The following is a 21,383-nucleotide window of genomic DNA, read 5'->3' on the forward strand; positions in this document are numbered from 1 at the left end:
TGATTGGCTAAAATAAAACAATTGAACCATGTTCCACTTCAGTTGGTTTAGAGTACAGTCTGAAGAGGGTCCGACCCAAAGATCTAAATTTAGATATTGGGGTCGGACCCAGTTTAGATCAAGCGAAGATGGTGGATATTTAATATCATGACTTCATTCAGACTTTGGAAATCACGTCGAACCTTCCCGCAAGGCAATTTTACTGACGAACAGAATAGAACTAGAGAAAAACGAACAGCTAAGGCAGTGAAAATGGTGTTGTACTCGCTTCTCCTCTACGCCTGTTGTTATTTTCCAGGTTTTCTCTACAATTTACTTGACGCTTTCGTAGTACAGCTATATTCCGGGTGCACTATCGATTGGGAAACGTTTTACTTTGTGCTTTCTTTTCTTTTTCTAGTCAACTCTTGCTTCAGTCCTTGTATTTATATTGTTTTCCTAACTGAATTCAGACAAGCAGCTAATGGACTATTGCACTAGTAATGAATAGCACTGAACTTAGTAGTATATTATGATGGAAAAATAACTATGTACTATATTTCATTCCCATTTGCAAACAATATAAAGTAAAATAAACTATGTATCACCAATGATAGAGTGCTCGCACTAAACCCGTAGTAAAAAAAATAGTACTGAACTTAGTAGCCTATTATGATGGAAAATAACTGATTCTTGTAAGTATATTATTTCCCGATGTGCAAACAATCAATGGAAAGTAAAATAATTTATTTTTTTCCAGTCCGGTATTCTAAAAAATCGTTCGTTCTGATTGGCTGTTGGAGCGGGCAGTATTTTGTCAGTATCTGCCCGCGCGCGCGGTCCGGTATCCTTTGCCGCTAAACAACAAAACAAAACGATCACAAAAACAAGTAAAAAAAAACACGGGAAAAAATAAATAAGTTATTTACCGTCCTAAAGTCCGTCCGGACATATTAAAGACTGATCAGAACAAAAAACAAAAACAACAAAAACAAAACAAAACAAAAAAAAAAAAAAAACAAAAAACGAAAACGAAAAATAAGGTAACTATAGTTTGAGGTTAGAATTAGCCAAACGAACAGGCGGACCTTCTTGCTATTTTCAGTTTAACAGACCTATGCTGTACGATGTTGGTTGGAAGTAGCAGGAGATTGGTTAGCATTTAGTGTTTGATTTTCATTCTTCATTCTATTTGATCTTGTTTTTATTCTAAGGTTCCATCTTTTGAACCGGACATAGACGTAAAAGACGTATAGAAAAAGGGCGTATAGAAATTGCGGTAGTGATCTATATTTATTACTAATGACCTTTCATGCGTATAAAGCAGTCTAAACTTAATACAAAACATTACAGAGCGCCTTTATAAAATGTAAACTATAAAAAGAAACATGTCGATAACAAACCTGCGCTTCTTTAAGGAAGGATATTGCCTGACCCCAGTTAGACTCGGCAAGAGCAAGAACAGCTAGCTGTACCAAGATCTTTGCTAGTGTGGAATGGTCTTCAAATGCCTACCGACCGAAAAATAGAGAAATATAGTTGTAATGTGGAACACTTTTTGTTACTACATTATTTATTTAAGGACTCCAATACCAAAAACGAAATTGGAATTGTAAACCAGCATTAAAATCGGTTGCTAGGATAAGAAATTTAAATGATTATTTTTCAGCAGAAAAAGTTCAATGTTCAAGTACGACACAAGTACTTACCCTGGCCGATATGTTGGCTTCGTATAGTAGCTGTCTTGCAACTTGGTAATGACCCTGTAAAAAACACAATCAAATATCATTAGATACTCGGAAAATTGATAAAAACTTCCGGAAAATAAATAAATAAATAAATGAATAAATAAATAATTAATTAATTAATAAATAAGTAATAAATAAATGAATGGATGAATGAATGAATGAATAAATAATAAATAAATAAATAAATAAATAAATAAAAAATAAACAAATAAATAAATAATTAATTAATTAATAAGTAAATAAATAAATAAATAAATGAATGAATAAATAAACAAATAAAACAATTACCGGTTTTGGTTTTTTATTGAAAAATTGCCTTTCTTTTCTTAAAAAAAAAAGGTGTAACGTATTTTCAACTAAAAACAAACCAACAAAAATTCAATTTTTGTACGTGAATGACGACTCACTCTAAATATCGTCTTATTTCAGCTTATAAATGTATTCTTCGCACCTGGTTTATAAGTATTTCAGCCTGAGCAGTCCACACTTCTCTGTTTTTAACGCCACTTATCACCGTTTTGTACTTATTCCAGGGTTCATACTCTACGTCACTGTTCGCTAATCCAGGACCACGTGATCTGTTGTCAAGGTTACTGGGCTTGTGATCAAATATGATGCTTTTAGTTGCTCTGGTACGCTCTTCTTCAATACTGACTTGCCTTTGCTTTTCCTTCCAAATCTCGATCTCCTCACGAGACCTCGAAATAGAAAGTTATTAATCAAATTAATCAATCGTCTGCAAACTGTGTTTATCATTGGGTACATATTTATCATTGTAAAAAAATATGGTGACACGTGCGCGTAGGTTCTATCGTCAGAAACATTGGGAACTTCATCGATATGTCATTTTGAATATGAAACACTTGTCGAGTTGATAATATACATGAAAAAATTACTCAATTCTGATTGGCTTAGAGCAATGTTGTTCAAACGTAATACAGTGCAAAAAGTGTAATTCAGTGCAAATTACAAACGGAATTATCTTTTTTGATTTGATAATAAACAATAGAAAATGATTTTAGCCAATAAGATGACTGATTATTGTGACGAAAAATTTGAGGAACATTTGAAGCAAATCGAGGGGGAAAATGGCAGCTATTTTACTAGGCAAAAGTAAGACGATTAAATACGATGTGGTAAGTACTTAAACAATATTTTGGTCTACGAGATCCCAAGAATGAGCCGCAAAGTTTTCTGAACGCTTTCAACAACTGTCAGGAATATTTTACATATTTTCGTCTCTTTCTTTTGTAATTTTTTTCAGATTTGTTATTACTAAGTACGGTCTCGTGCAATTTCAAATCCTTGAAAAACACATGCACTCGTGCAAATTAATCCCAAATTGAACTCGAAACCGTGTTATTACCTATACTTAGTGAGGCATTCCAGTCCAATATAGCTTCACGCAAATAAGTGCAGTTCAGTGCAGTATTAGCCATTACGAGGTTGAGGAGAAGACTGGGTCGAGTTGGCACTGCAGTGCATTGTGGGTCTGTTATAGGAGACTAAATAGACGCCATCTTGGAAATATGTCCCCGATAACAGTCCCTCAATGCACTTCAAAGCCAAGTCAACGCAGTCTCTTTCTCAACCTGGGAATGACTAATATTCGGTTTCCTGCAGTGTAGTCCTGTCCAGTGAATTGCATTGTAACGCAGGTAGTCTACTTTAGTTAAACGCACACCATTCTCTTACTCACTTTGCCTGTTCTTGTTCTGTTAGGTATAAGTTCCCGGTAAGTCTTTCATGGAGGGAGGCACCAGACAAGAGGTTCAGCTGCTGACACAGCTGCATTATCCTATAAGTGACATAAAGAAAACAATTGCAATGAAGGTATTCAATTATCCACCGAATAGAAAAACTATATATTGTATGGTGAATACAGTTTTACAAACAATTGCCCTCTTTCACTATGACGTCACATCAAAACAATCTATTGTTTAAACGCAAAGGATCATGGTCGTCGGAGGGGGTCAAATCAACGCGAATTCACCGAAAATTGTTCTAAAACCCGTATCAATCCACGAAGAAAAGTAGAATAGCCAGCAAACGCTCAGAATATTTTTTAGTACATATTAACACATATTATATCTGAAAACCAGGCCATTTTAGATTAAACTGTTTCGCTAGGAGCAAATTTGGTTGAATTTTCTATTGGATTTGGCGATTCCATCCCCCACATAAACAAGCAGTGACGTCATAGTGAAATAGGGCAATTACATGATACAATTATAAAGGTCTTTGTAAAACTATAGCGGCCAAAGTAGCAAATGTTTCCTTGCAGTGAAATCCTATTGAATCTTAGTCTTAGGTTATTAGCCTTGAAATCTTCAATTTTGATGGGCTTTTGTATAAATCCAGTCTGGCCTTGTGTTAAGCCAGAGTTAAGAGTTTGCCAGAGTCTAAATAGAAATCGAAAGCTTCATTTTTAGCAAACCTCGTTAAAAAAATTAAATTTACGACTTGTCTTGGTCTTCACGCAGTGATGGCTTAAAGGCTAATGACCCACGCTGTAGATAGACCATGTGACAATACCCTAGAGGGGGTATAGGACCAATGCCACCTCCCATTAACCAGGGCTAAAAATAACGAATGGTTAGCCGCTGTTTATCATAACTCGTTTCTGGCTAAAGTTACCTGTCAAAATGACCAGCAAAGCAAAGATTTGACAGGACAAGTTATATTTTTAGCTCTGATTACTCCATCATAAGTATAATAATCTCCCCCCACCCCCTCCAACCCTTCGACAAAAAATTCTTACTTATTTCGTGCATAAATGACTTTGAAGTCCGCGCAGTGTTCGTGCCATGTTTTGGGAAATTGATTGGATGAAGAGTAAATTCTCGCGCAACGACTGTGTTCACGCAGCAAGCTATTCACAGTCATATGAAAACTACTCTAAGACCGCAACTACATTAACCACGGCTACCCAAACAAATTTTAAATCAAATTCACAAATCGCATATTTGACGCTGAATATCAGAATGGTGATGAATTCCGGGGGGTAATCCACAACCGGCAGAACGAAGCCTGGGAGTGGATGAACAAACAATGAATGGTGAGATAAAACAAAGAACGCAGCTCACATGTAGAACAATACACATTGTTCACCATAAATCATGCTTTCTTTGTGTTTGTTATTTTGTCCAATCCCAAGCTTCGTTCTACCAGTGGACACCGACCCTGAATTCTTGAGTTTACTTTTGAATGGGAAAATGTGAAGATTTGCGCAAATACTATTGTGTCTTTAAACACAATAAAAATTAACAAATACACATCGGTTTTTTATGTGTCTGTCCTCTTATTGACGATAAATTAATGGTGGATCCGCATACTACTTTGACAATGTGATGACGAAATTTATTGTCAATAAGAGGACAGACACATAAAAACTGAAACTGATGTCTATTTGTTTTTTACAATAACAAAAACGATAAAAACAACTCATTTTTAGCGATCAAAACAACCGACGGAAAGAGCGCGCGCTCGTTGACGTCAACTTTATCTGTCTGTCCTCTCATTGATGATAAAAAATAACCAATCAGCGCGCGAGAAATTGGTAAGTTATTGTAAAATACTCAATCGTAATTGGCTAATTTGTATGAAAAAATTTTGGGTAGCCTTGGAGACGGTTGGCATAGTCGCGCCAACACAAATGGACATTTTTTTTGTCTTGGGGTAACTTACAAAGGTTCAGTGAAGTAGCGTAGCCTGGAAAGAAATGCATTGAGTTTGACAATAAACAAATATCAATTGTAATTGAAACTAATTACCTGAGGTGAACAAGTCGCTGAAGATGTTCTTGCTCCAGTATCAAATCCGCTATGACTTGTGACATGACTAACACAGGTAGCCCCAGCTGATGATAACCTAGCTCACCGAGATCATTAACTAGTGTATTTAGGTAGTACATTGCCAGCATCTACATATAACAAAGCTAAATGTTAGGAATAAAATAAAACGCATTTGAAATGATTACTACTTAGTCCGAGTGTCAAAAGCTGGAATATGCGTATGCGTTAGTTTTGAACTGATTTACCAATCTCGTACCCAGAGCCTTCGTTTCTTCTGGCCTGCGGCGAAGAACGAGGGCTCTGGCATAATCCATATTTTGGCGCAATTTTCGGAAAGTGAGATATAAACGGTCAAAATAAGCAAAGTAAAAATTAAATCGAACTCAAAATCAAAGTAAAAATCATAGTACGAACTAAAAATCGGGGGGGGGGGGGAATATTTTTAATTTTTGGCAAGTCTTTGAGTGCGTGCGCTGTTATACCGGAAGTCCAAGAAATCCTGGTCTCAATCATGACGACGAACCATCTCCCTTGAACCAAACGTTATAAAACTTTACTATGATCATGTATCTTATTTTATTAAATTATTTAGTTATGACCGAGCCAAAAAGCTTCTATTCTCAAATTTACAGAATATTTAAAAACCTTTCTTTAGCGCTCTCTGTCATAAGATCAAAACTAACCGGTTTTTTGATGCTGTTTTTGCTGATCATTGACCCTGTGATGTCTTGTTTGAAGTACTCTTGAAGCTAAAAAAGAGAAAGAAACCATAATGGTTAAGGTGACTGCTTACTATTTGACAATATCCGACTGTTCCATTTGATCCTACGATGTGTGCGCGCACAAAAATCGCACAAAGCCGCCGAAGAAGAAAAAAGAAAAAAGGACAAAGAAAGAAAGAAAAGGAAAAAAGAAGAAGAAGAAAAAGAAAAAAAAAAAAAAAAAAAAAAAAAGGAAAGGAAAGGAAAGAAAAGAAGAAGAAAAAAAACCCAGCAAAAGCAATATGCCGTTTCCATGATGACTACCAAAATGTTACAAAAGGAGGGGGGAAGAGAAGAGAAGAAAAAATGAGAGTAGAGGAAAGGAAAGAGGAGAGAAGAGAAGAAAGCAGTATGCATACCTTCTCTGGTAGTTCGAACGTCGACCAAGCCTCCATCGATAAAGGCAGACAGGATCTGGAGCCGGCCTTTTCAGATTTACTCTGAGACTCGAAAAAATAAAAAATAAAATTTTGAAATCCAAACCATGATACATTAAACGAGGTTTTTTCTTTTTTTTCTTTTTTTTCTTTAGGCTCTAATTATTTATTCTCCAAGCAGCAATGGCCGTATTTACACGGCATAGTTTCTGATGTTCTTACCATGACTTTGTTTGTACCTTTGTTTGTAGGTTACGATTATCAATAATAATTCTCGATATTTCAACGTTTTGGTAGAGGTTGTTGTTAACTCTAAATGAATAACTAAGTGAATAAATACCTCTTTCTTGTCTTTGCCTTTCTTGGAAGGAGCTCGTTCACCTGGTTTTCCACCTTCACGGATCATTTTTTCAGCCGAGTGGATTGATATCTGGCATAACATAGAATTTGTACACGCGATTACAAAGATCACATGGGTGCATGGCGCTCGCGGCTAACGCGTCGTCTTTCACCGCTGTGAGTCCAGCGGGTCGGGTCCAGCTGGTTCGAGCCCTGCGGTCGCCACATGTGAATTGAGTTTGTTTGGTGTGTTGTTCTCTCCTGTGCTACGAGGGTTTTCTCCGGGTTCTCCGGGTTCTCCGGTTTCCTCCCTCCGTAAAAATCAACATGTGAGTTGAGCGATGTGTGCATAGAATATTGAATGTAGTGGTAGTGCGTGTAAGCGAAAAGTGTCCCCAATTAGTGCAAAGCCGCTAGAACGACTAGACACTTAAATAAAAGTGATTTTTTATTATCCTTATTACCCCAATAAATTACGCGAAAGTGAAGACAAAAGTCAGTGAATTGCCCTATTTCACTATGACGTCACTGCTTGTTTATGTGGGGGAGAGAATCGCCAAATCCAATAGAAAATTCAACCAAATTTGCTCCTAGCGAAACAGTTTAATCTAAAATGGCCTGGTTTTCAGATATAATATGTGTTAAAATGTACTATAAAAAAATATTCTGAGCGTTTGCTGGCTATTCTACTTCTCTTCGTGAATTGATACGGGTTTTAGAACAATTTTCGGTGAATTCGCGTTGATTTGACCCCCTCCGACGACCATGATCCTTTGCGTTTAAACAATAGATTGTTTTGATGTGACGTCATAGTGAAATAGGGCAATTGCTCATCACAGATTGCAGATCTAAGGTTTGAAGCTAAAGTGCAATGAGCCTTCCAGCTCGCACTAGTATAGCTCGGGTATAATATAACCGGTACGATTCCAGTAGCACTAACTTTACACCAGGGGATGGTATCTTACCTCAAGTATTCGGTGAACAAATCCGCTGGAAATCAAGATATAGTCTGCATAGTGTGGTGATGATCTACCAGCCACTTGAGCCAACATAACGTGAATACGACACAGCGTCTCCAGCTGACGTACATCGGTCATTTCTTCTGTTTTAATAGCGATTTCAGATGGCCGTTGACCAATCACTGACTCACGTCGACGAGGAACATATTTGGTTGCATTTGGGCTGCTGGTGTCACTCATACCGTCTCCTTCTCTTTCTAATGGGATCGTTAACAAAGTCATGACATTGAAAAGTTCCTAAAGAAGGTGTAAATACAGCTAAAGTATTTCAAGATCTTGTATACCTAGAGTGGGAGATACGCCTTCCTTTGATGTCTTGTTAATCAGTATATCAGCTGCCCAAAGGAACTACGGGTAGATAGGATAAGCATAAGTGACAACATTACTCTTTGAACCAAGCATGTGTTTTGAGTCACGAAATTTAACGTAGGGACTTTTATGATTTGAAATATTCAAATAGACCTTTCTCATAAATGGCCGCCAAACGCGGTTGGGACTAGGGACAATTGAATGGAAGCGAGGTAAGTAAGGCCTCATTAATAAACAAACTCTACTCAGTACGATATTTTGTGTCAAAGTCATTTATCTCACCAATTCGAGTTCTTTTAAGCGTCTCTTGAAGTAAGGGTGAATGACTTTGACACAAAAGATCGTACTGAGTAGAGTTTGCTTATTAATGAGGCCTTTCTGGCCTCGCATCCATGCAATTGTCCTTAGTCCCAACCGCGTTTGGCGGCTATTCATGAGAAAGGTGTATACGTATACTAATAATGTAACTGTTTAATTGTGTGCAGTATATTAATCTTCCTATTAGAGAGTTTAAGATTCTCGTTTACGGCAAACGTGAAACGTCAGTTGACCATTAAAAAATTCTTTAGAATTAGTGAAAAGGAATTGCAAAAATCTCCAAGTAGTAGATAAACAAAAGAATACTTGTCTTTATCGGGAAGGTTTGCAAAAGGTAAAGTGAAATGTAGGGAAACGATGAATATGTGGTCACGTTTGCCGTTTGCGGGTAGGAAAAACGGGAATCTTAATCTGTCTATTGTTTGCCACCTTATTCCCCATTGACTAAAGACAACCAATAAATGGTTACCTGATCCATAGCATCAGTTTTCGGGTATTCGTTAACAAACAGCCATTCACCAAACTCAACAAGATACTCTACTTTCTGCCAATCACTTTCTGGACTCTAGGGAAAAAAGAAAATTACTTGTAAACCCCTAGTTAACAGTCTATAGGCCGATCTTTGTTTAGTTTTTTCCTCATAGCATAAAAAGATTCAAGCAAACCGACACCAGTCAAGTCTTGCCACACAAGCATACATTTCTTTGTAAATCATACCGCTTTCAAAAAACATTTACTCCCAAAATATTGAACATATTACTCTCAAATTTTCAGTAGTTACTAAATAAGACATTCTCTTTCGATTTCTGGGGTCGAAATTAAAGATAAGTAGCGCGATTGTAACATTTTGTTCATACTAAGGTAGGTCTGTCAGCAGCATAATCAATTCCGCTTATTGAACGTCATTATCTCACCCACAGCTTCACAGACTACTTTGACGATACGACGGCCATCTTGGATCGCAACGCATCATGGGTCATCCAGAGAGTTAATGTGAGGGTGGACGATATATTTATCTTTACATCGCCTGTTGTTATTACAGTCAAAGACGGCACATTGATCACCTTTACCCATGAAAACAATAAATATTGAACACAAAAACTCTATATATTATCCGACATCTTTGTTTCGTTTTGCCCCCTGGACACCTCATAACGCCCTGCGATCCAAGATGGCCGCAGTATCGTACAAGTAGTCCATTCATTGTAATATTTATACCTCCAGCACTTCTATTGCATTCTGATAAGCAGTGAGTTGGTCCAGTGGATCCTTGGAGTTTAGCGCCACGTGCCTCCACATGGATGATATGACGTCATCACTTTCGTTCTGATGAAAAATACCAACATTTTAAAACTTAAGAAAATTTTAGAAGGCAGATAATGTATTGGGACGATTGAATGCTCTGGGGTAACTTATATCTGATTAATCTACAGTGGGTTATCAAAGGGACGGTAAATAATTTATCCCAAAAATACACTATATCAGGAGAAAATAAAGCAGTTGCCAGTAGTTCGTTTGCATTGGCCTTTTCAGAGTTCGATAAACAGGATGCATTGTGGTCTAGCTTCGGTACAAACAACACCATATAAGGCATGATGAAAAAAAGATGTTTGTACCGAAGCTAGACCACAATGCACCACGTTCACTATCTCAGAAAAGGTCTATGATGCATGGCGTCAGTTTACCACTAACAAAATGCTTCGCGAACATTTTTTTCCCCTTCAAATTTGTATTTCCTTATGACGATAGTAAAACAATAGACCTATCCCGAATTCCTACCTTGAATTTTCCCATGTCAAATAATACATTCCTTCCAAGCTTAGCATTTGTAATCACACGATGCTTGAATATCAACCTTTATGCATAAAATATTAGTTTTTAGATTTAGATTAGTAATTTGTTCAGTAACTATTAGTAAATACATTGGAAAAAAAACAAAAAAACAAAAAACAAAAAAAAACCCGTAAAATAATGGAGAGTAGGGGGGGGTGTGGGGTGGGGAGAAAATATATCGTATTTCTTTTTCTATTTTATTGGGCTACCTATGGATTGGGCGGGAATTTTCGCGCCAAAACGCGTGTGCTCGCCCCTCCAACTCCGGTACTATCTCTACACCAATGTAATCATGCATGCGCTTGATTTTGTTTCTGCTTTGCCATGTCTGGCATGGTATTATCAAGATCAAAGCGAGAGAAAAAAATTCAATAAAAGTCAATGAGTATATTACTTATATGATGATGACTTACAATCTGTGATGTGTTCTGGGCATGTCCTTGACTGCTTGATCCATTGCTCGTAAACCTTGTTTCCAGTCACACTAAAAACGACATTAAAAAAAAAAACACTTCTACATTTAGATATTATCCCTCTCCGTAGCCATATCATTGTATAGAGGCTCTGCACCATCAACGTGATGGCAGCCATGACCGGAGGCACAACAATAGAGCCTTCCCTCCTGGGAAACCGAATTCTTTCTCATGTAAATCAAATTAGACCAGATCCAATTGTTCCTGCCTCCTGTGATGGTGCAGAACCTCTATTTCTTATTCGTATTGTTACAGAAAAAGGTAGTCGTTATCACCGGGCTACAGAGGGTACAGTGATTTACTTCCTTATATCCCAATCAGTACTTATCCTACCATTACCAGCTTTTTTTCCAGTTGAATTGATCGATAATATTAAAACTAAGACTTGTTCACGTTTAATTTAAGAAACATAGGGTTGCAATTATACAAATTAAAGAAAGCTATATGCAATAAGCCTGAAGCGAGATGACGTTTTACCCCCGACCCTATACCATAATAGTTTTTAAAATTCTTTCATATTAAAATTTTTGATTCCTTAGAGAATACAGGAACAATAGTCATAATTAAAGAACAAAAGCAGTGTGAAAAGGATTATGGCCTAGAGACGGGGGTAAAACGTCATCTCGCTTCAGGCTTATTGCTGGCTTTCACTCAGCTAATAAACGTTTTTGAATTTCATTATCTACTCCACATGGTGGTCAAACACTGACCACCATGTGCTGTCAGCCAGAAAGAATTGTACTGAAAACTTGCGATTCAGCTGATGAACTTTCCGCACGAGACAGGAAATGAGATCAAGTGAAAGCCAGCAATAGAGTATTTCCCCTCTATCTAATTGCCAATTCCTTGCCACCCTTTTGATCTATAGACCTCCTCGGCTCATTTTCCCATTTATGTCCACGTGTCCATTGATCATAAGATTCTTTATTTGATTTGTATTCACATCCATGTGTCTTCTCATGTGCAACCGTGCGCAACTGTTAAACAAAGAAATGATACTCTAGGGAATGATACGTGGTCTGAAATGAGAAAACCTTGTGCTCGAGCAGAGGAAGTCTATTCTAACTTTCAATAGTACGTCTAATGCACAGTGGAAAGTACCCGTTCGTCACTCATTGATACAGAATCAAATTCAAATAACTTTCTAAACCAATAAATAGTGGATGCAAATACCTTATCAGCGTATGCCTGAAACAGAACGCCATACATTGCAGCTCTCATCATTAGCTCTTCATCAAAAGCACTTGGTAAAGATGCAGTTTTGCTTTCTTGGTCTTGTTTTCCTTCGGTACCTTTACCATCTGAAGAATCTACCTTACCACTTTTACCTATTTTATTCTTATCCACTGGTGAAATCAAATACGAAACCGAGATCAATGATGACTGTTTGATGCGTTGGTATGACAACAAGAGTATTTAGAGTAAAGAAAGCTATCTAAAGGAGTTGTCATTCGGAGGGGGGGGGGGGGGGGGGGTTCGTCGAGGATTGCAATATTATAAAGATGATCCCCTTCAAGAGGCACTGTATTTCTATTTTACCCCCTTCCCCCATAAGTGGTTGCTACTGAGTGATCTCCCCCCCCCCCCCCCCCCCCCGCTTTGATTCCTGTCCATATTTACAATAATTCGATTAGAATGTTTGTTGAAAACCACACAACATAACGAGCAAACAACTCTACTTACATACGACGCATAGTCAGGGAATGCGAACCGCTTCGCCTTGGTGAAAGGCGATCGTACTTACCGATAAGTCACCCATGCTTCTCAATAGTCCCTTTCACAGTTCCCGGCGCCATCTTGATAAGTAGCCGTGCCTTTGCATCGAAGCAAGACGAACAGTGAGCTTGCAATGATAGAGACATGCGAATAATTATCCAAGGTGTTAAAAACAGGTCTCTCATTGCAAGCTCACCGTTCGTCTCGCTTCATGCAAAGGCACGGCTACTTTTCAAGATGGCGCAGGGAACTGTGAACGAGAATATTAAAATTCGAATTCTAACAAATTATAATAGGTACCTTTTGCTTTGTCTTTCTTTTTGTCAGAGGACTTTTCCTTGTCTTTCTTGTCTTTTCCTGCCTTGTTACTTTTGACTGATTTTGGTTTTGAAGCAGTTTTCGTCTCAGTTGGTGCATCAGTTTCATCTTCTTCCTGAAAGAACAGCAAGATAACGTCATCTCAAGGCCGTTACATGAACCCTTCGACAATACTTTTAGTACTGATTCTACATGAAGTAAACAGTTGAATGGTAAAATACTTCTTAATTTGAGTGATGCGTTTCTAATTTAAATTATGGTTTATACTTTCAATATGCTAATGAGTGTAATGTCTATTAAGGCTTAAAACACTCATTAATAATTCATAAGCTTATGGTCCAATTGGAGCCACCATACACGTCACGTGCATGAACCCTTATACCCGATAAAGTCCTCTTCATTAGTATTCAAGTGATTTTATATAAAGACACATGTGTCTTTATATAAAGACACATGTGATCTTTATTATAAAGACCACTCGAATACTATGAGGATGACTTCATCAGGAATGAAGTATGCATCCAAGTTTAGATGAAGACATAGAGCTTCGTCAAGGCCATAGTCAACCCTAAAGATCTTCGACTAACGTGCCTGTCTTTGCCTTAGCACGCAATATCCAACGTGTGGGAGCTTCTATTGAATCTGGTTGCGCATGCCCGTGACGTCAAATCTCTATCGAAGTATAAAAATCCATGCTCGTGACGTGTGTGGTGGCTCCAGTTGAACCAAAATCTTATAAATTGAACATGAGTGTTTTAAGCAGTTCAAAAAACTAGTAGATCGTGTTTTATCAGGTATAAATACACTCGGCTACGCCTCGTGCTTTTATACCTGATAAAACACTCCTACTCGTTTTTTAAACACTACTTAATTAAATTTATCAAACTCATTAATAATTCATGAGGAAAACACAACAGAAATCACGACCGTGAAGAGTGTTGTAAATCTGATACAAAACTGCGTTCATTTGCATAAACTTTAAGTTGGATTTTCTTGGCCAAATTCACTTTAATTTTGAAAATTTTAGTGAAACACAAAGGAACTAACCTATGCGTTTGATAAGTCATATACAGTATTCGTGTCCGTGTTGTATCAGATATACAATCACTCGGATACGCCTCGTGGTTGTATACAGTCAATTCAAAAAATGTTGTCGTCGACCAGCTCAAGCCTACGCGACTGGACCGAAAGGAACTCTGGGTAGCAATCATTGAAGCCGAGTTGACTCCATAATTTTATCTGACTAGTTATGCCTGGTTTACAGCACGGACCTTCGTAGGCGAGCGGGAAGTGTCGAAGGAGACTTTTTCTTAATGCCTTCATATTTTCGAAATTGTGAACTGAATCATAACTACTTTGTTTTCCTTTCTCTAAACCCAAATACATGCATTTGATGGATTGTTTCTGGCCATTATTATCTTATTACTAGCGGGAACAATAAATTCAGAACGAATATTTAACCGCTTCAGTGATTTTTACCCATATTCCTTTCGGTCCAGTCGCGTAGGCTTGAGCCGGTCGACGACAACGTTTTTTGAATTGACTGTATCTGATACAACACGGCCACTCATACTGTATATATTACATACAAAATCGAACTGGTTCATAGATACAGTAAGCGGTAAGTTGCCAAAACCTTGGGGATTCAAAGTCCATAAGCAAGCCGGAAATTGTAGCACAATACCCTGAGGTTTAAGAGGATAAACTGCACTGAGAATCTCCTTGGAATATACTCGAGACATTTTAGATTTTAAAAAACTTGTGATAGCAGAAGCAGAGCGTGCGTGTTCGAAGACTTATTTTCATAAGCCCAAGATGATTGACGGTTCAGAAAAGACCACGAATCAAACGAACTAATCCCTGATGTTCTCACCTCGTCTTCTTTACCCATGGTTTTTTCCGCCACTGCAGCTATGCATCCAAGAACAGCTTCCAGTGGATCCTTCAAAAGCTCTCTTTCTATTGGCTCACTAATAAATGGCTTTATAGCATTCCAGTAGTGGCGGGCAGCCGTAATAACTAGTTCGTAATTACTTGCTTGCTGCCCAAACCTAATTTGGAAAGTAGGAATTGGAATGTTCATGTATGGTTTTGTTTCCAAGTGGCATGGGTACCGAACGTTAAACGACTTCTAAATTACCGCCCCAGCTGTAGAGGATCTGACTTCAGTTTAAGATACACCAAATTTCAAAAAACGTCATCGCCAAAAGGTGATAGTCAAGGCGACACTATAGGCGAAAAGCAATAAGAAATAGGTCATTCCAAGATCCAAGAATAGCTGGAATGACTTGTGTTTCTGCTTCTTATTCTCGTCAAGAACATGGACCTTATCGTTGAGACTGATTCAATGTTATTTGTTTTCCACGAAACCATTTCCATGTCGGAATGACTTATCGCCTATTGCCTTTGGCGATGACAACGTTTATTAAAATAGGTTTATACATTTTGCCTAGTGGCCGGGTTTCCCCTCTGGTTTCCTGGTCTTTCTGTTTCCTTTCTCGCCAAAAATTGCGAAGTGGCACAAAAGACGACCTATTTCCCCTAAGTTAAAATAACATTGAAATGAGTCTTTTTGACGGTTTCCACGCATATAACACTTCTTAAAACTTGACGTTTGGGCATCAATGGTGGATGCAATCATCAGAATAATGATGCCGAAACACAAGTTCTGCCGACGCATTTGCGTGGAAATCGTAAAAATACTCATTTTCACTTTTCCCTCGCAAAAGTTGTTCCATCAAGCAAGTTTCTATTGATATTGGTTAAAACGATGCAATCATAACTAGCAAGGGTGCGGAAGACAACCTTACCTGCAGGCATTGACAAAACAAACAAGAGCGTCTCTGCGTATTTCATTCCTTCCTTGCATGTTCCTGATTAGACTTTGTCCCATTACTACACTAGCGAAGTACAACATTTCTTGTTCGACCACCACCTTGTGCTTGAATACACTGTACAACAAAGCAATCATCTTTAGCTTACCATATTGAATTGGATTTGATTATGAAGCATTCTTTAAGGCGCAATTAAGCGGAGCAATTTTATCTACAACTTGTCTCGCAACGCGACACAAGTTGCACGGAGCATTGCAGCGTGTAACCTACAGCGCAATTTGAAAAAATGTTGCGAGACAAGTTGCAGCAATCGTTGCAAAAAGTAGAGTTCGTTTCTACATTTGGTAAGGACTGCGTCTCCGTTGAACCGTGTAGACACTCTTGCAGCTTCTGTCGCAGCGCTGTTGCGAGACAAGTTGCAGAGAAAATTACTCCGTGCAATCCCGCCTTAAAATGTGATCGTACTTTTACTTGATGAAAGTTCAAACTGAAGAAGTGCTTTAGGGGAATTTAAATTTTTGTTCTTGCAATGACATTAGAGTATTTTTTCTTGAATAGCTCCAACAAAAAGTCCAATAAAAAATAAGTAAGTTAGAGATATTTTGGAGTGCAAAAATACTTTCTCGTAGCGAGGTTGTTGATTTTTTACCAACAAGAACCAATTAGATAAAGGAGATACGCGTGCAAAAATAATAAATAAAATAAAATAAAAACCTGCCTACAGGATTTATCGGCGTAACCGTGCTGGGTTTTTTTTTTTGTTTTTTGTTTTTTGTTTTGTTTTGTTTTTTTGGTTGTTTTTTGTTTTTTTGTTTTTTGTTTTGTTTTGTTTTTTGGTGTACAAAAAAAACATTTTGGTTAGATCCACTATATCGAATTTCATGCATGTTTAAAAGTGCACCTTGAAGTTTGTAACCCGAGAGAACACGAAGTGAGGCTGCGTAGGTACGGCCGTGCATAGTGGGGCCCAACCTCGGCCATCATTTCGACTTTTACATTCACAAGACCATAGACAAATCGAAATTATTAATATCAATATTTTAGCTAAGGAATTATTCTCACCTGTCCATTTTCTTGGGATGCTTGTTGGCTAAACATTGGTCACTCGCTGCAAATGCCATAGTTTTCTCTCCACAGTGCATAACAAGAGAATGATTGTCGTTTTTATAAGCGAGTACAGCCAGTCTACTCCAAATCTCTAGTTCAACCAAACGATCACTCCACGTACTTGTCTCTACCATTTTCACAATCTGTAAGGCAAATTAGTAAAGATCTAACATGAAATGAGAAGATCAGACGATCAATGGTTAGTGTTTAGAAAGCGTAGATTCTGTTATGGATGCCTAAGATGGTTTGGTCGGTAAGATAAGATTTCCTTGAGGCGCATTCGAGAAAAACGCGTACGACAGAAAAGTACAATAGAATTCTTTAGCTTGGTCGTAATGTTTTGCCCATTTCAGACACGTGTCATTCCCTAGAGTATTACTTCTTTGTTTAACGGTTGCACACGAGAAGACGCATGGATATGGATACTACTGAAGTAAAGTATCTTATTCTTATGAGAATGACGCGTGATCTGAAATGGGTAAACATTACTCTCAAGCGAGAGGTCTATTGAGCAAACAAACATCAATAACTTTGCCGCATCCGAGTTCACTAATAGTGCCGCGCCTTATCAAAGTTATTTGAAAATATTTTTGATTTTTTGAAATTTTTATGTCAAAACTATTCTTATAACAAATTTACGGTGGCCCACAACGGACATTAACATTTTACTTTTTTTTCTTTTTTTTCTTTTCTTCGAAATAACTGTTATAAAACTTCGAATAGTCAACGAAACTTTTTGTACGAACCATGTCTATCTAATGACGAAATCAATTGATGGGTTGCAAGCATTCCCAAGAGAGTTAAAAGACAAATGGCGGCCATCTTGTTACCGTTAACAATGGATGCTAATGAGAAATCTTTTGTTAAATGGTACCAACATGGCCGCAATGACGTAACGTGCAAACGAAGAATTGCAATGAAACGTGTTTACCTCGGGTAAAGTTGGACATGGCTGCAGTTCTGGCAAACCATTTCCCTGTAGAGAAACCATCTCAACTGCACATAAGGCTTTCGACATCGGCCCTTGACTGTGAGTATTCTGCAAGCAATAATATATTATTATATCAAGTCCCTTCTCTTGTATGACTTTTTTCATGAAGGTAGTGTAGAATCCCGGTTATCAGTCCCGTAGCACATTGACAATAGTCCCACAGATTATGGTTTTTCAGAACACATTCGCGTTTCAAAGCTTTTACTGGGTATTGTCTCCCGGTTCAACAGCCTGTCCCAATACACGACTTTCAAAAATGGCCGCAAAACTCGGTTGGGACTAGGAACAATTGAATGGAAGCGAGGTAAGTAAGGCCTCATTAGTAAACAAATTCTACTCAGTACGATATTTTGTGTCAAAGTCATTCTCCCTTAATTCAAAAGACGCTTAAAAGAACTCGAATTGTTGGAATGAATGACTTTGACACAAAATACCGAGTTTGGCGGCCATTTTTGAAAGTCGTGTATGGAGTACGGCGACGATACGGCGACCATCTTGGATCGCAAGGTACTATGGGGAGTTCAAGCGGCAAATAAAGCTTTGTTGCAGTCACGACGTAGGTTGATATTAACAGCTCACCATAGGAGAAGACAACGAAAGATGAACTAATTAACACGGCACGTCGATATCTTTTACATGTACCATAAAAGAAAGACAAACACAAGAAAATTTATATGTTTTCCGTCATCTTTGCTTTGTTTTGCTCCCTGACAAGATGGCCGCCGTATCGTCGAATGAGTCCATTTGGAGGCATAACACTCATGTAATAACAATTCACTCATGATTCTAAGCTGTACAGCTGCTTATAACATTTCAATAACAATTTAGTAAACAATGTTTTTTTTTTAAATAGCTGTGTCTTAATTCCTGACACTTAAAAATAGGACAAAAGTGTAAAAAACCTACCACTTTTATATTAGCGGATTAAGTTGACTATAATTTTTGGAACGTTTTTTAAAACGTTTTAGTAAAAATACACAGGTGATTACTGAAAATCTCGCGCGCTGATTGGTCGAGAAACTCACACTATCACACGATTGTCACCTCCAGCGATAATTCAAAATGACGACCAGCCGCTTTGTTGCTGTTACCGGAAAAAATGTCTTTTATCTTCTTTTTTTTTCTTTTTCTTTCTTTCTTTCTTTATTTTCTTTATTTTATTTATTTATTTATTTTGAAAGAATCACATGTGCATTTATACTAAAACAATTATTTGCCTCAGCATCGCGTCTCGGTAAATATTCCCCGATATTCACTTCGCCTTCGGCGAAAAATTGTTAATTAAAAGCGTTTTAAAATAAGCTGCGTATTGATGAACTCTTATCCTACCTCATCATCATGGCCAAGATTCTTAGGGATTGGTTGGCTCAATAACTGCTTACAAAAGACCCAGCTTTTGATCAGAGGGTGTCTTAAAGCAATAGGAACCAAGTTATTTGGATCGTTGCCGTTTGTTAAAGTCATCATAAACTCCAACAGCTATAAGAAAAAGGAAACAGGATAAAAGACGAAACTATTAAACTTGTTTCTTTGAACCTTTTTCTTACTCCGACGAAGGACTAGCATCCGAAACGTCAGTAAGTTTTTTCATCTTTTACCTGTGAATAATTGTCCAAGGCGTTAAAAAAGGTCTCTATCATTGCAAGCTCACCGTTCGTCTCGCTTCGATTCAAAGGCACGGCTACCTTTGAAGATGGCGCAGGGAACCGTGAAGGGGACTATTGGAACTTGTCCAGTCAAATCTTTGCCTTGTCGGTAATTTTGACCAGTAACGTTGAGCGAGAAACCTGGTATGACTGACCTATAACTAATTTGGTCGGTCATCATGAGCCCTGAATTTCCTATCTTCTCCATAACATATAACTTAATGTATTACGTTAGTTGATACTTACATCAACAGCTTTCTTAAGATCTCCAGTTCCTTCAGGGTCAACAGAAACATTCGGAACATTTGTCTTAGACGAAACGCCTTTTGTTCCTTTTCCACTCTGCCTGCCCTTAGCTGGCTTCTCAGGTTGTTGCTTGTCTGTCTTCTCTTTGCCTGTAGTATCAGACTGGGTAGGTAATGCTGGGATCCATGGCTGCATTAGACCCTGTGCAATAGCATTACTTAACCTACACATCAATTCTGTTTCACTGAATGGAGAAATAAAGAAAACAAATGATGAAAATAAAAACATTAAAAAATGAAAAAACGAGCTTTTCTTTAATTGCCCTAATTCACTATGACGTCACTGCTTGTTTATGTGGGGGATAGAATCGTCAAATCCAATAGAAAATTCAACAAAATTTGCTCCTAGCGAAGCAGTTTAATCTAAAATGGCCTGGTTTTCAGATATAATGTGTGTTAATATGTACTAAAAAATATTCTGAGCGTTTGCTGGCTATTCTACTTCTCTTCGTGGAATGATACGGGATTTAGAACAATTTTCGGTTAGTTTGCATTGATTTGACCCCCTCCGACGACCATGATCCTTTACGTTTAAACAATAGATTGTTTTGATGTGACGTCATAGTGAATTACGGCAATTCATTTTTGATTGTACCAGAAACCATTATACAGCTATTTTAAAACAGGTTGTTGCGGGTTGCATACCACGCCCGAACTGCACTATGGGTGACGGCAATGAAATTACCAAAAGGTCACAACAATACTCCAACAATATAGAAAATTTTCCTAAACGTCTGCGCGTTTTGACGGAAAATGTCTTCGGTGCTGACATCATATACTTATTATCTACATTTCAAAACATTCACCGACTTTTTTAGTGTGCTACACTATACTCTAGTGTATTACACTATACTGTAGTGTGTTACACCATACTGTAGTGTGTCATACCATACTGTAGTGTGTCATACCATACTGTAGTGTGTTACACCATATGTTACATCAGCAAGGGCAGGAGTAATATGTGAAAAACGGGAGTCAAAGACACTTAGCGTGCGGCAGCATTCTGAATGCGTTGCAATTTAACAATTTATTTGTTACACCATACAATGTAGTGTGTCAAAGTTCTAGTCTACGTGTGTATTTTCTGTGCTAAATGTTCACCTACCCAGCATGGCCTGTAGTTTTCATAGCCTCCAATACTGGTGTATAGATAGGAACGATTTCTTTGAATCGTCCTTGGGTAAGAATATGGTTGGTGTAATTCCACAGGTACACAGCCGAGTTACAAATGAGCCAAGGCTCGTTCAATTCTACACCCAACTCTGCCGCACGCTGAAAAGAGTAGATGGCTTCTGCTGATAATGATTCAATCCATTTGCTGCCGTGCAAGAAGAGAGATGAAAATTAGAATGTAAATGATGCATAGACCAACCAATGGATGAAACATAATGAAAAGGCACCCAATAGAATGGATTTTAACTTAAGATTAAAAAAACAAATGGGTCAAACAAATGGCGCATCCTATCTTTCTACGCAAGACTGTTGCGCGCGTGTACTCATCGTGATGACGTCATTC

General features: G+C 37.9%; 1 protein-coding gene across 5 annotated transcripts in view; it reads right to left on the reverse strand.

Annotated features, from left to right (window-relative positions):
* LOC116299176 (cilia- and flagella-associated protein 46-like) overlaps positions 1–21,383 on the reverse strand; it is a 107,674-nt gene that overhangs the window by 68,930 nt on the left and 17,361 nt on the right. For 4 of the 5 annotated variants that reach the window (XR_016119439.1, XM_089028207.1, XM_089028209.1 and 1 more), the window contains exons 16-38: positions 20,973–21,185; positions 19,809–20,052; positions 19,246–19,395; positions 17,857–17,964; positions 16,881–17,068; positions 15,795–15,935; positions 14,858–15,035; positions 12,967–13,099; positions 12,124–12,296; positions 10,891–10,961; positions 10,424–10,499; positions 9,863–9,970; positions 9,114–9,209; positions 8,302–8,365; positions 7,964–8,214; positions 7,000–7,089; positions 6,642–6,728; positions 6,205–6,270; positions 5,501–5,649; positions 3,427–3,525; positions 2,179–2,425; positions 1,689–1,742; positions 1,383–1,490 (exon numbers count right to left, since the gene is read on the reverse strand). Coding sequence is in view for 4 of the 5 variants with exons in the window: in XM_089028207.1 (XP_088884333.1) it covers positions 1,383–1,490; positions 1,689–1,742; positions 2,179–2,425; positions 3,427–3,525; positions 5,501–5,649; positions 6,205–6,270; positions 6,642–6,728; positions 7,000–7,089; positions 7,964–8,214; positions 8,302–8,365; positions 9,114–9,209; positions 9,863–9,970; positions 10,424–10,499; positions 10,891–10,961; positions 12,124–12,296; positions 12,967–13,099; positions 14,858–15,035; positions 15,795–15,935; positions 16,881–17,068; positions 17,857–17,964; positions 19,246–19,395; positions 19,809–20,052; positions 20,973–21,185 (3,094 nt within the window). In the remaining variant the exon portion in view is untranslated. The remainder of the gene's footprint in view (positions 1–1,382; positions 1,491–1,688; positions 1,743–2,178; positions 2,426–3,426; positions 3,526–5,500; positions 5,650–6,204; positions 6,271–6,641; positions 6,729–6,999; positions 7,090–7,963; positions 8,215–8,301; positions 8,366–9,113; positions 9,210–9,862; positions 9,971–10,423; positions 10,500–10,890; positions 10,962–12,123; positions 12,297–12,966; positions 13,100–14,857; positions 15,036–15,794; positions 15,936–16,880; positions 17,069–17,856; positions 17,965–19,245; positions 19,396–19,808; positions 20,053–20,972; positions 21,186–21,383) is intronic. The other variant, XM_089028208.1, reaches the window with a different exon arrangement.

This window comes from Actinia tenebrosa, unplaced genomic scaffold (genome assembly GCF_029948245.1).
Source record: "Actinia tenebrosa isolate PJP-AT-01 unplaced genomic scaffold, QUT_ActTen_1.0 PGA_scaffold12__29_contigs__length_12842862, whole genome shotgun sequence".
Taxonomy (NCBI): domain Eukaryota; kingdom Metazoa; phylum Cnidaria; class Anthozoa; order Actiniaria; family Actiniidae; genus Actinia; species Actinia tenebrosa.